The sequence below is a fragment of the Equus przewalskii genome, chromosome 4 (assembly GCF_037783145.1).
Source record: "Equus przewalskii isolate Varuska chromosome 4, EquPr2, whole genome shotgun sequence".
In the NCBI taxonomy this organism is placed as follows: domain Eukaryota; kingdom Metazoa; phylum Chordata; class Mammalia; order Perissodactyla; family Equidae; genus Equus; species Equus przewalskii.
The window spans coordinates 19,923,869-19,938,509 of record NC_091834.1 but is presented as its reverse complement, the minus strand read 5'-3'; the positions used below and the strand labels follow the sequence as shown (position 1 = coordinate 19,938,509).

The following is a 14,641-nucleotide window of genomic DNA, read 5'->3' as shown; positions in this document are numbered from 1 at the left end:
AGGCAAGAAAATGGATCCCTAGCTCACACCATAAGTAAGAGTTGATTGTAAGTGGTTTAAGAGATAAATGTGAAAAGCAAAATTTTAACTATTTTAAGGACAAAGTAAGTAAAGAAGGAGAATATCTTTATTAATTCTGGATCTGGAAAGATTTGGTGAAAACTCCACAAAAATAGCAAGACATGAAGGAAAATATTGATTAATTCAGGTACATTAAATTCAAAATTTCAGTTCAGTAAAGTGTACTCTAAAATAGAAAGGTCAGAGACTAGAAGGAAATACATTGATACATATTATCAACAAAGGATTTTTATCCAGAGTAATAAACATAAGTTTCTATAATCAATAACTAAAAGAAAAACAACTTAAATGCAAAAAAGGCAAGATATATGAAAGGGCAAGTCACAGATGTGAAAACCCAAGTGAGTCATAGCTCACAAAATATGATTATTAGTGATCAGGTAAAGCTAAAATTATAGTAAAGTACAATTTCATACTAGTAAGATTGGAATTTTTTTAAAATTTGAAAATTCCAAATGCTGGCCACAATGTGCAGTAGTGGGAACTCAAGCACTGCTGATGGGAGAGTCCGTTGGTATAACTCATTTGGAGAAGAATGTGCAACATTTAGACTATAAACTAGTGCACACCTCGATGCAGCAATTCTAGACATAAGTATAAATATATACTTTTATATATATAAATATAAATATATCTTTATTAAATATAAAATACACAATTATATTTATACAATATATAGTATATAAATATATTTATACAATCTGTAATTATATAATAAATATATAATATATAAATATATATATAATATATATGTAAACCCCAGAAACATTTTTATACTTGAGTACATGAGGGCATTGTTTCCAACTGCAATAAAAATCAGGAAAAATTAAATTATGTCATTGCATGAATAAATGGTGGTATGTCCATTCAATGGAAGACTATACAGCAGGGAAAATTAAAACCTAGAGATACAGATGCCAATAGGTATGAATCTCACAAGCACAACACTGAACAAAAATGTTAAGTTAAATAAATAAATGTATGATACCAGTTATATTGAGTTTATAAACATGGAACAGAATACCATGCCTTGGTTAAGAATAACACATATGTTTTTAGGGATTAAAGGGATGCATGAAAGTGTGAAACATCAAATCTGGAACAATGGTGATCCATGAGGAAAGTGCATGTGCTTAGAGAGAAGTGCATAAGGGCTTCCATTGTGTTGGTAATGCTTTATTTCTAAAGTTGGGAAGTAGATACACAGATTATATCATATTCTTATTTGTACATTTTATATGTATGAAATATCTAAAAATAAATTTAAAAAACTGAAACAGACATGACGACCTGGATTGTAGACTGTAGTAAAAACAAAAATAAAGAGACAAAATAGCAACATTTTTAAAGGCAGAAACACTAAGTTTTTAATGCTAAATGAACAAAATTACACAAATGGAAGGATTAGTAAGAAAGCCATAGCTTCTAGCATTAATAGAACACAAAATAACTATATGATGCAAAAGTTGATAGAAAATAATTGATAATACCTTGAACTCCATGAATTTTGCAACATTATAACTCTTATCAAATTATTTATGAAGCAGTCCTTATTTTTAAATGGTTATGGCATATCTAACAGTCTAAATTTTAAGGAGGAGGGTTAAGAGGAAATGAGAAAATGGGCAACAGCGAGGAATTGAACTGGGATTTGAGTTCTCTTTCCAATCAGAGGGAGGCAAGTCTAAGGGCCTCTGGAATGTTCTGAGAGGATATGCCCCTCACCTCTCTCTCCAACCCATGGGCTAGAGCATCAGATTCTTTTTTTATTTTTTTAAGATTGGCACCTGGGCTAACAACTGTTGCCAATCTTTTTTTTTGTTTTTCTGCTTTATCTCCCCAAACCCCCTCTGTACACAGTTGTATATATTAGTTGCAGGTCCTTCTAGTTGTGGGATGTGGGACGCCGCCTCAACGTAGCCTGACCAGCGGTGCCATGTCCGCGCCCAGGATCCGAACCCTGGGCTGCAGCAGTGGAGCACGCAAACTTAACAACTCGGCCACAGAGCCGGCCCCTAGAGCATCAGATTCTTAATGGTAAATATGTGATAGTGAGAAAATCTGGTGATGAGAACATTAGGAGATAAAACTTACAAATTAACTGGCTTGACTGGTACCAAGAAAGATCTTGTTTGAAATCTGTCCCAGAGTCCACCAACCATCTAAAATCATCATCAAAACGAATGACAGATATTTAATGAATGTCACTATAATTTCTAGTGTATAAGTTGCAATTACTGTATTTTATAGCGTATGAACTCTAGTCCTCTTAATGGTCCTTTCTGCATCATAGGCAAGCCCCAGGATCCCAAAGAAAAGCGCTCCCCTGGCACCCTTAGCAACGCAGGGGTTTGCTCCAGAGCCACTCCTGGTCTCTGCTCTGCTCTCAGACCTTCAGTTTCAGTCTGTTTTCCATAGCTGGAATCTGACTCATTACCCACTTCTGTCGAATTGAAGCCCTTATGAAAGGCCTGATTTTGGTTTTCTTCCCAGAGACTGTGCTCACTTTGGGGTTATGGATGACTTTTATGATTAAAGCACTTTCAATTCATAAATGTATATATTTACTTGTTCTCTGCATAATTTTTAACAAATAAGTATTATTGTGACTTAAAGTTTTTGAGTTTAGTGCAGTAACGAATCCATTGTTGCCCAGGGATGTTCACTGACCTGAGTTATCGCTGGTGTTCTTTTGTATCTTTTCAGTGTAAAACACTGTGAGACAGGGTCAGCAGCTTTTTCCACTGTTGTTTCTTCTGGATCGAGTTTTGGTGGGAGCATGTTGTCCCAAGGAACAACTTCATAAGCTCTATGAAATTATTAAATAATGACATTTCATGAAAAATCCATATTCGATTAGTATCGTCCATAACATTATTCTATACTATGGTAGGCAGAATTCTAAGATATCTCCCAAGATTTCTGCCTCCTAGTGTACATACTATACTCATCCACCTCCCCTCAGGTGTGAGCAGAGCAAATGAATATGACAGGATATCACTCCAGTGACACTTTATGTGGTAACTTTATATGGCAAAAGGGCTTGTGCACATGCAATTAAGGTCCCTAATCAGCTGAATTTGAATTAATCAAAAGGCAGATTATCATGAGTCTGACCTAACAGGTGAGCCCTCAAAAGAGACAAAAACAGCAGCAGATGCTCTTCAACTGTCCTTAAAGAAACAAATCGCATGAACCCTATAGCTGCAAGCAACTGAATTCTGCCAACAATACAAATGATCTCAGAAGATGAGGACCCAGCCTCAGCTCACACCTTGATTCCAGCCTGAGAAACCTCGAGCATTGAATCCACTTGGGACATGCCTGGACTTTTGAGCTACAGAACTGTGAGATAATAAACGGGTGTGGTTTAAAGCCGCTAAATTTGTGGTGATCTGTTACATAGTAGTAGAAGGCTAATGCATATACTTACGTACATCTTACAGCTTCCAAAAACATTCATTTGACCTTTGCAGCAAGGCAGGAAAACTATTAATTTACAAATAAATAAACTATGTCTTAGAGAATTGAATTTGTTTGCTTAAGGTCATTTAGCTACTGATGGTCGAGGTCAGGACTCAGATCTGTTATTTTGCCTCTGAAGAGTCAGCAGCATTCCCGTTGTTCCACACCAATGCACACAAATTATAAAAATCTTGAGCATGGTACAAGGACTCCAGCTATCTTAGTAAGTGCAATAAAAATTGTATATACACAAAGATTTGGATCTAAAGGTATCATCTTGTATTTGGAATTTTGGAACCTGCTGTTCTTTTTGACAGACATATATGGTAGGTGCAATGAAATAGACCCTAGCTTGATCCTGAATGAAAAACAAATAGCCCTCATTCCAGTGACTGTGTTCTGATAGATGGATAGATGGCCTGTGCTCCTGCTGCCCAGATGCCAGATTCCGCTCCTGCCCTGTCTAAACTTGGTGTTAAGGTTGGTTTTTCCATTCTGTGAGTTAATCCTATCTTTCAAATAATCCCACTGTTGGTCAAAGTCAGTCTGCAAACAAAGAATTACCAGTGAGCCCCATTTCCTCAACAAATGTTTATTTAGAAATTACTATGTGTCAAGCACTGTGCTAGGGGCTTGAGATAACAGAGTAAATAAAGAATAAAATAAGAACTATATTTACAGCACAGGAATGTTGTAAGGATTCGATAAAATAATCTTGGTGAAGTTAAAGAGCGCAGTTAAGGTTCCATAGTGTGTTCTTTGTTGTGTATACATTTTGAACTCACTCGTTCTAAAATTACTGTGTCCTAAGGAAAAGCTAATTCTTACAAAATATTTTTAATTGTAGCAAAAACTTAAATGGTGCATTTTTCTGACATAATATCTGATTGGTATTGTACTAAGGAATTAATCTGTGAGTTGAATTAAAGCTTGAAAAATACATCACTGTTTGAGCCTCTGATATATTTCATGAATGTTTTATGGAATTTTCCATAGAAGTTATACAAGTTTTTTCCCTAAGAAAAATTTTGTATTATATTTTTTAAAAGAGACTATTAAATAGTATGATTTAATACTTAGTTTTGTAAAATAAACTCCTATATTCTGATTAAAGTACCATGAATTTAGCCAAAACATTAACTGTTTCTAAGATGACCACTGGAAATTTTTTTTGATAGAAATCAAAATAATAATACAAGATAGAATGAACTCAAAAGCCAGAGAGGAAATTAGAGTTATAGTTATAATCCTTCATTTTTAAGGTGGGAAAATTGAGGGCCAAAAAGCTTAGAGGATGCCAGAGTCCCATGATCAGCAGTTAGACATATTTGGGGCCTTACAATTGGTATCTAAGACTGCTGATGTCTTATTCAGTGTTCTTTTCTCAATTTGTTCTAAGACTCTGAAATCCACTTCCATATCATATATTTATTTTTTTTTAATGTAAACCAACTCTAGTTTGCTTTTTAAATAGTATCTTTAAAGCGCTATAGCTTGGTGAAGAATGTAAATTAGTATAGTCATCTCGAAAGCCAGAGTTTTGTTTTGTTTGTTTTTTAATAAGTCATTAAAAAGATTCAGCCTATTCTAATGGGATAAATGTTTTCAACCATTTCATTTTGAGTTAATGAAAGCTCACAAACGAGCAACACTCTTCCTTGAGGAAAACAAAAAGCTGTTATTGACAAGCAACAGCACACACACACACGCGCACACACACACCCAAAAACAAAAAGAACAGTCTAAAAATAACTGTTTCCATATTTTTTGATGTTGCTTTACAATGGGATGATATGCACATGATGTTGCCATGTGCCACAAATTTACCATGTAGATTTGTAATACATTTGTCATTTAGACAAATGATTCAATACAAGAGGTCCTAACTTCAGTAATGCAACATGATAATCCTTTTAACAAAGTGAGTGAAATTAGTCAGAGGGAGAAAGTCAAACACCGTATGATCTCACTCATAAGTAGAAGATAAAAACAACGACAAACACGTAGCAAGGGAGATTGGATTGGTGGTTACAAGAGGGGAAGTGGGGCCGGGGGAGGGCAAAAGGTGTAATTAGGCACACATGTGAGGGGATGGACTATAATTAGTTTTTGGGTGGTTAACATGATGTAATCTACACAGAATTTGAAATATATTATGATGTACAGCTGAAAGCTATATAATGTTGTAATGCAATGTTACTGCAATTAAAAAATTAAAAATTTTAAAAAATAATAAAATAAAATAAAGCAATTTGGTTTACTCATTATCCTTTCCTCTAGACTGAAATATAGGCTAAAAAAAAAACACTCCCTAATTTTAAATTAATATTGTTTACAGGAAAAATTATATAATTTTGGATTAAAATTTACAAGTATATGTTCAAACTGAGTTTGTCTCCTCCCCCATCCCAGCCACAAAATAGGCATGCAGTAAAATTTTTTTAAATGCCTTAATTTTTAACTTCATGCCAACTAAATAAAGATGACAAAACAAAAGCTTAATCAATGGAAAGATATTTCATAGAACATGTCTCATACAAAAAGCATATAAGAAAAAGGTCCACTGGATGACATTTTAATTTACAAATTGGCATCATTTTGGTCGACAAATATCCAGATGCTTTTTTCTTCTGCTAACAAGAGTTGCAGAGAAAAAAACCAAAAACAGCATGACTTCTGATTTTGATCACACATTTCTCCTATATTTCTTTATAAAACTTCTAAGATAATATCTATTCATATGTGTATTTCATGAAACTGTATTTGGTGACGGGTGTGCCTTCAATATGAACGGAAAAAAATGAAGTCAAAATGTGGTCTGTCTGCCATGTTCAGCATACAAGAGGAAAGGAGGATAGCGGGCAGGTATGAAGCTCTTTGCAGCACATACATACTGTTATGTCTTTATTCTCATTGCTGCCTCTCCCTGTCCACTCAAGTCTCCACTGTCTGCCACTCAGCTTATTTCTAAATCTCTGATCATTACAAGCATACATTCTAGGGCCTCATCTAACTTGACCCATTTGCATGGTGGAAAACTGTTCATCACATGGCCCTCTCTGAAACACTTTCTTAATTTGCCTTCCAGGCATTAGAACCTCTTTATTGTCCTCCTCCCCTATTGGTTGCTTCTTCTCAGTCTTTTGCTGGTACTTCCTCTATTTTCCTCTTTCTTAATGTAGAGATGCCAGGACTCAAGCTCCTTACTGCTCTCACTACACTTCTCCTTTGGTGCTCTATCCAGAGCTGTGTTTAAGCACCTGTCTATAAGCCATAAGACCAGCCTTATTTCTCTAGCCCAGACCACTCTCCCAGGCTCCAGATCCATATGCCCAATGGCCTTTTGACATATTCGCTTGGATGTCTAGTGAACATCTTTCTATTCGGCATATCTAAAACTGACGTCTGATCTTTCGCTCCAAACCTCCACCTGCTTTCATCGTGTGAAGTAAAGGCAAGTTCAGTCCACCCAGCTGCAGAGCCGAAAGCCTTGGAATCATTCTTGACTCCTCTTTCTTTCAGAGCCATTACCTCCAATCTGGAAATTGTGTTGGCTCTACCTGTGAAATACATCCAGAAAACAACCACTGCCCCCAGCTTCCTACCATCCTCCTCAAGCCACCCTTATCTCTGACCTAGATGACAGTAGTAACCTCCTAAGTGGTCTCCAGGCTGCTCCCCTCATCCATCCACTTTGGGCACAGCAGCCACCATTTTTGCTTTGATATACACATCTGATCTAGCCACTTTGAGCACTCAGAGTAAAAGCCCTGGTATTTACAATTGCTTAAAGTGCCCCCTAGATCTGGTTCCCCAGCACTCCCTGCACTTTCTGACCACCTCTTCTTCTCCTACTTCCCCCTTTTACTCTGTTCCAAGCACCCCACCTTTGTTTTTTCGCCACACCTCAAGCACACTTCTGACATAGGACTTTCACTCTATATTCCCTCTGCTTGAAAAATAGTCACTCCAGGTATCTGCACGTCACTCCTCCACCTTGTCTGAGTTTCTGCTCAAGTCTCATCACTCAGGGAGGCCTACCCAGACCTCCTATTTATTACTGAGGCCTATTAATTACCCCCCACACAGGACACTCCTGATCTTATCCTGTTCCGCTTTTTCTCTATTTTTTCTTGGACTCATCACCTTCCAAGATACCATCTATTTACTTTCTTAATACGTTTGTTGCCCTTATTGTCCATCTTCCTTTAGAACAAGAGCTCTTTGAGAGGAGAGACCTGTCTGCTGCTTTATTCACTGATGAATCCCATAGCCTGGGGCATAGAAACATGATAGGTGCTCTATTTTCTGACCCAGTAAACAAGTCTTCCTCCTTCCAGTTTTCTCCACTCTCATTTTTTATGGCTCTATCCTCATCTCCTCCTCTCTCTCTGACCATTTCCTTTCTGTTTTGGTTTTATTCTTCCATTAAACATAGGTTTTCTCTAAGACTTTTCCTAGACCTGTTTATTTTAGCAATAAACGTGAATAAGTAAATATCTGCATTTGATGTTCTCTGAATTACTCATAAAATCCAGGATATCGTAGACACAAAGGGCATGTGTCATTAAAGATAAAAGAAATATATTTTAAAATCAAAATTGTATTGGGAAAAAATGCTTACTTTTGGGTAGAGGACTTATAAAATGAGTCCTTTGCGTTGTATTTCTTGGTTGGTTGTGAAAGTGCTTCTCCATCATCCTGGAAGGCATGAATAATAAATTAAAAGAGATCAGGTATGAATGGGAATTGCTAATGTGTTCTATTCACCATGCTTTCTTTCTTCCTCTTCATTCTTTCCCTTTCATAACACCTCTCGGAACAACTAGATTTAATGCTTCCCTACTTTCCTCTATTGTCTAGGAAATTTACATTCTCTGTATAGTCTCCTAGTGATTAAATTAAAATTTACGAAATGTATATTAAAGTTAATGGAAAGTCAGATTTTTATAAGAAAGCCCTTGAATTTTATATATATGCAAATAATTAGTTTTTAGCACCATGCCATTAAAACAGTTTTGAAGGTCTTGTCTGTCTTGTCTTCTGATAATACAAGGACATTAGCTCTGAAATACTTCCCTCTCCCTATATTTCATCTTATTATATTAAAATTAATTAATTACTATTATAACCAATGTTATTGCTGTCTGTAATGGTTATTATTTATTTAGATTTTCCATGATACTTTACGAATTCTTTGCCTACTTTTGCTTCTTGTATCTTGCTTGAATTTTTTCCCCTCCTGGGATCTTGTTTCTATTCTTTTTTTCTTGAAGTTCAACTTTCAAGATTTCTTTCATGGATGTGACCTTCTAGTTCTGTTTTTTAATTCATCCTCACTTTTGAATAATTGTTCTAACTGGGTTTAGAATTGTAGTTTAATGGTTAGGATTATTTATCTCATTGACTTCTGGACGGTAGTTTTGCTCTAGAAAGCATGCCGAGATGAAGGGCTGGCAAGAATTCTGTGACTCTACCCTCTCTGGTTGTATTTAGGATATTCGTCTTGGTTTTCCTACAGTTTCAGTATAATTTATTTAGGAGAGGATATGTTTTTGTTCATCTGCCTTAGGACTTGTTATGCTTCTTCAGTCTGAGAATTCATGACTTTTCACCAATTTGGACAATTCTCCATTTTTATGTCTTTATTGTCAGTGTTCTCTTTATTCTCTTCTTCAGAAGTTCCTATTAGACAAATATTGGACTTTCTCATTCTATCCTCCAAGTCTCAACTTTTTGTCCCTTGGCCTTTAACTTCCCTATCTACAGTTCCATTCTACCTCTATCAACTTTCTTATTTTTCCTTCTTCACCTTTTTCTAGCCTCTATTTAAACCTGCTCATTGTATTTTTTAAAATTTCATCAAAGCTACAGCTAGTAAAATAAAGAAATGGTTTTTTCCTGTATTTTGTTAGTACGATGAAAGGTATTGATTGATTTTTGAATATTAAAGTAATATTTGCAGTCCTGAGATAAACCTCACATGATCATCGTATATCGTCCTTTTTATAAATTACTGTTCTTGGTTTGCTAATACTTCACAACAATTTTTATGTTTCTGTACATGAGAAATATTAATCTGCAATTTCTTCTTTTTTTATATATTTTTGTCTGGTTTTGGTATATTGGGTTAAATTATATTCCTAAAGCTAGTTGGGAAGTGTTTCTTCCTCTATTTTCGGAAATAACTTACATAAGATTGGTGTGATATCTGCCTAGAATGCTTGATAAAATTCAGCAGTGAAACCGTCTGATCCTGAAGTTTTCAGTGTGGGAAGATTTTTTATAATAGAAATAAAATGTCTTTAATATATATAGGGCACTTATAAATTCTATTTCATTTAGTATCAATTTTAGTAATTTGTATTTTTAAAGGAATTCTTAATTTAATCTAAAATATCTAATTAACTGACATATAGTAGTTTGTAATATTTCCTTATTTTTCTTTTAAGATCTGTAGTAATAACCCCTCTTTAATTTCTTACATTGGAAATATGTATTCTATTTTTCTTGATAATATTAATGAGTTCTATCACTTTTGTTGATCTTTTCAAAGAAACAACTTTTGGCTTTTAAAATTCTCTTTTGTGTCTATTCTCTTTTTCATTGATTTCTACTCTTACCTTTTTTTTTTTTTTTTTTGAGGAAGATTAGCCCTGAGGTAACATCTGCTGCCAATCCTCCTCTTTTTGCTTAGGAAGACTGGCCCTGAGCTAACATCTATGCCCATCTTCCTCCACTTTATATGTGGGATGCCTACCACAGCATGGCTTGCCAAGTGGTGCTATGTCAGCACCTGGGATCCGAACCAGAGAACCCCTGGCCGCTGAAGCAGAACTTGAGAACTTAACCACTGTGCCACCAATCCCGCCCCAATTCTTATCTTTTTAATCTTCTTTTGTATCTTCGGTTTAATTTAATCACTTTTCTAGTTTCTTAAGATTGAAACTTATATCATTAATTTTAGACTTTTCTTGTTTTCTAATATACACACAAAAGTCTAAGTTTTTTCTTCTAAGCAGAGTTTTAACAGCATTGTACAAAATTCAATATGTTCTATTTTCATCATCATTCAGTTTAAAACATTTTCTAATTTCTCTTGTGATTTCTTCTTTGACTCATAGTTTATCTAGAAGTGTGGTGTTTAATTTAAAAATATTTGAGGTTTTCCTAGACGTTTTTTGGCTATTTATTTTTAATTTAACTCTGTGGTGGTTTGAGAACATATGTAGTCAATTATCTTCTTTGATTTTGAATGCTAAACCAATCTTGCAATCCTGGAATAATCCCCACTAGTCATAACGTATTATCCTTTTTAAATATTACCAAATTCAAGTTAGTAAAATTTTTCTAAGAATTGTTGTCTCTTCATAGACATATTAGACTGTAATTTTTTATTGTGGTGCCTTTTTCATATTTTGATGACAGGGTTCTTTTGTCCTGAAATATATTATTTGGGTAAGATGATATTATTTCTTCCTTCAATATCTGATCTTATTCATCAGTAAAACTATCTAGGCCTGGAGTTTTTTCTGTCGAAAATGTTTTGATAGTCAATTAAACTATTTTAATAGATATATGGCTGTTCAGGTTTTCTTTTTGTGTCAGTTTTGGTAAGATGCGTTTTCAAGGAATTTGTTCATTTTATCTGAGTTAACTTCATTGGCATAAAATGGTTTATAATATCACTTAATTTTTAAAGAATAAAAGGTATTTAAGTTTAATATACTTGCAATGAATTGAATCCATTAAAGCATACAATTTGATGAGATTTTACAGTTGTGTACACCCATGAAACCAACACAACAGACAAGATTCAAAGCATTTATATTTTGCTAAACATTTCTCATGCCCCTTAGCCATGCACATCTTTCTCTGCTCCCAGGCCAGGGCAACAAGTGGCCTATGTTTTGTCATTTGATATAGGTTTGCATTTTCAAAATTTTATTTGAATAGAATCAATTGGTATGTGATATTTTGTTTCTGGCTACTTTCATTCAGTATATTGATTTTGAATTCATTTATCATGTTGCATGTATCAATAGTTTGGTCTTTTTTATTGCTGAGTACTATTCCATTGTACGGTTATGCCACAATTTGTTCATACTTTCACATGCACGTGAACGTTTAGTTTGTTTCCACTTTTTGGCTATTATGAATACAGGTGCTTTGGACATTTATGTCCAAGTCCTTGTGTGGATATATATTTAAATTTGTCTTGGGTAAACATCTAGGAGTGCAATGGCTGGGTCACTTGATGGGTATGTATTGAACATTTAAAAAAGTGCTAAAGAGTTTCCAAAGTAGTAGTACCATTTCGCATTCCCATAAGCAGTGTGTGAGAACTCCAGTGTTCTGTATACTTGCCAAAACATGGAATTTCCAGTCTTTTTAATTTTAGCCATCATGAGGATAGGTTTTATTGTAAATTGTATTTCACTAATGACTCAGCATGTTGAGCATCTTTTCATGTGTTTATTAGCCTTTCTTATAATTTCTTGTGAAGTGTCCGTTCAGATCTTTCAGCCATCTTTCATTTGGATCGTTTGTCTTGTTATTATGGATTTTAAGATATCTTTATACCTTCTAGATAGAAGTCCTTTTTCAGATCCTTAATTGTGAATATTTTCCCCATTCTGTGGCTTGCTGTTTCATTTTCTGAAAGATCTCTTTTGAAAATCTAACTATTGCAAAAAGTTTTATAATCTTAATTTCATATTCAGGCTTCTTATCCACTTCAAGTTACTTTTTTGTATACGTTAATGTAGTAAAACTTAATTTTTTCCCATAAGGATATCCAGATGTTTCAATAATTTGTTGAAAGACTCTCTTCATTGAAACGCCTTGGAACATTTTTAAAGAATCAAATGGCAATGTATAGATGGCTCAATTTCTGGACTCTATTATGTTCCCTTCATGTGTATGTGGATCATTTTACCAATTGCCACTGATTCTGGTAACTTTATACTAAGACGAAATCTAGCAGCAAAAATACTCCAACTTTATTCTTTTTATTCAAAATTGTTTCAGCCATTTTAGGTTTCGCATTCTTTATAGATTTTATAATCAGCTTATAAATTTCTACCAAAGAGCCTCCCAGGATTTTGATAGGGTTTGCATTGAATCCATTGATCAATTGGGGAAGCATTAACTTATTAACAAGAATAAGTCTTCCAGTCCATGAACCTGGCTTGCTTTCCATTTATTTACGTCTTCTTTAATTCATTTCACCCAGTCATGTACTACAGTTTTTAGTGAAGAATATATGCATGTGTTTCATTAAATCCTTTGTGGTTTGGGGCACTATTGTAAATGGAATCTTCTAAAATTTCGCTTTCAAATTGTTTGCTTCTATGTAAAAATACAATTGATTTTGTATATTAACGATAAACATATGCCTTTGACAAATTCAAGTATTACTTCTAGTAATTGCTTTGTAGATTTCTTAGGATTCTTTATAAATATCATCATGTCATATCTATACAGAGAAGGATTTACTTCTTCCTTTCCAATATTTGTGATTTCTTTTTCTTTTCCTTATCTTTCTGCAATAGCTTTCTCCTCCATTAAACGGAAAATAAAAGTGATAAGAGCAGGCATTTTTGTCTTGTTCCTGATATTAGAGAAAAAGCATTCAGTCTTTTATCATTAAGTACTATTATTTGAGCCCTAGGCAATAGATGCTCTATATCAAGTTGAGGAAGTTCCCTCTAAATCTAATTTTCTTAGAGTTTTGATCATAAATGAGTATTGAATTTTTCCCTCTTCCTAAGAATAATCGTGGTTATTTCTGATTCTTTGCTTTCTGTATCCATTTTAAAAAGAACTTTCAAATTCTGCAAAAATACACCTAGGATATTGATTGGAATTGGATTGAAACTATAAATTAACTTAGGAAGGTCTAAACACTTTTAAATATTGAGCGTTCCAATCCGGATAATAGTACATGTCTCTATCTTCGTAGATGTTTTTTTCTCTTAGTACATTTATTAGTTTTCCCACAGTGTTCCCAAATAGTTTTGTTAGATTTATTACTCAATAATTGATCTTTGTGATGCAATTTTAAATGATAGTTTAAACTTTAAAAAAAATTTTCTCTTACTGATATTTAGCATACAATTGAATTTATCTAAGAATTTATGTACGAATTTATTTATGGATTTACAATAATGTTTATTTCTAGCAACCTTATTAAATTGTTTTTGCATTTTCTTTGAGAAAGATTAGCCCTGAGGTAACATCTGCTGCCAATCCTCCTCTTTTTGCTGAGGAAGACTGGCCCTGAGTTAACATCCGTGCTCATCTTCCTCTACTTTATATGTGGGACGCCTGCCACAGCATGGCTTGACAAGCAGTGTGTAGGTCTGTACCCGGCGAACCCCGGGCCCCTAAAGCAGAATGTGGGAACTTAACTGCTGTGCCACCAGGCTGGCCTCATAAATTTTTTTAATTTTAGTGATTTTACTGCAGATTTATTTGGATTATTAACATACATAATCATATTATCAAGAATAATAGCTTTGTTTAGTCCTTTCTAATTTTTCTACTGTTTTTGAATATGTTTGCTTGATTGAGATGGCCAGGAACTCTGGTGCAATACTGTGTAGACCAGGTAAAAGAAGACATTCTTGCTTGATATGGATTACAAAGGGAATGCTCCAAAATTTTACTATTCAATATTAAGTTTGATTGAACTTTTCTTAGATATCTACTGTTAATTTGAGGATAATTTTCAATTCTTTTTATCAAACTTATTTTTCCCTGTGTTGAGGTGAGTATATGACTTTTCTACTTTTGTCAGTTGATGCAGTTAATTATGCTCACTGATTTTCTAAAGTTAAGCAAATCTTACATTTCTAGAATAAACTCAACTTTATCATGATGTAATTAGCCATTTGCTATATTGCTAGATCCTAAACATGTGTGCTTGTGTCTTCAGTCTTTGCCTGATATCTCTCATTATTGATTTCTAGTTTAATTCAGTTGTAATCAGAGATACTCTTTGTATGCTTTAAATTCTTTTTATTTCTTTTGACTTGTGTTATGTCCCAGAATATAATTTATCTTGGTGAACGTTTTGTGTGAACCTGAAAAA

General features: G+C 34.2%; 1 protein-coding gene across 1 annotated transcript in view; it reads right to left on the bottom strand.

Moving 5' to 3' along the window:
* SPMIP7 (sperm microtubule inner protein 7) overlaps nucleotides 1-14,641 on the bottom strand; it is a 53,969-nt gene that overhangs the window by 22,136 nt on the left and 17,192 nt on the right. The window contains exons 3-5 of the mRNA XM_070615575.1: nucleotides 8,171-8,247; nucleotides 2,752-2,890; nucleotides 2,176-2,243 (exon numbers count right to left, since the gene is read on the bottom strand). Coding sequence (XP_070471676.1) covers nucleotides 2,176-2,243; nucleotides 2,752-2,890; nucleotides 8,171-8,247 — 284 coding nt within the window. The remainder of the gene's footprint in view (nucleotides 1-2,175; nucleotides 2,244-2,751; nucleotides 2,891-8,170; nucleotides 8,248-14,641) is intronic.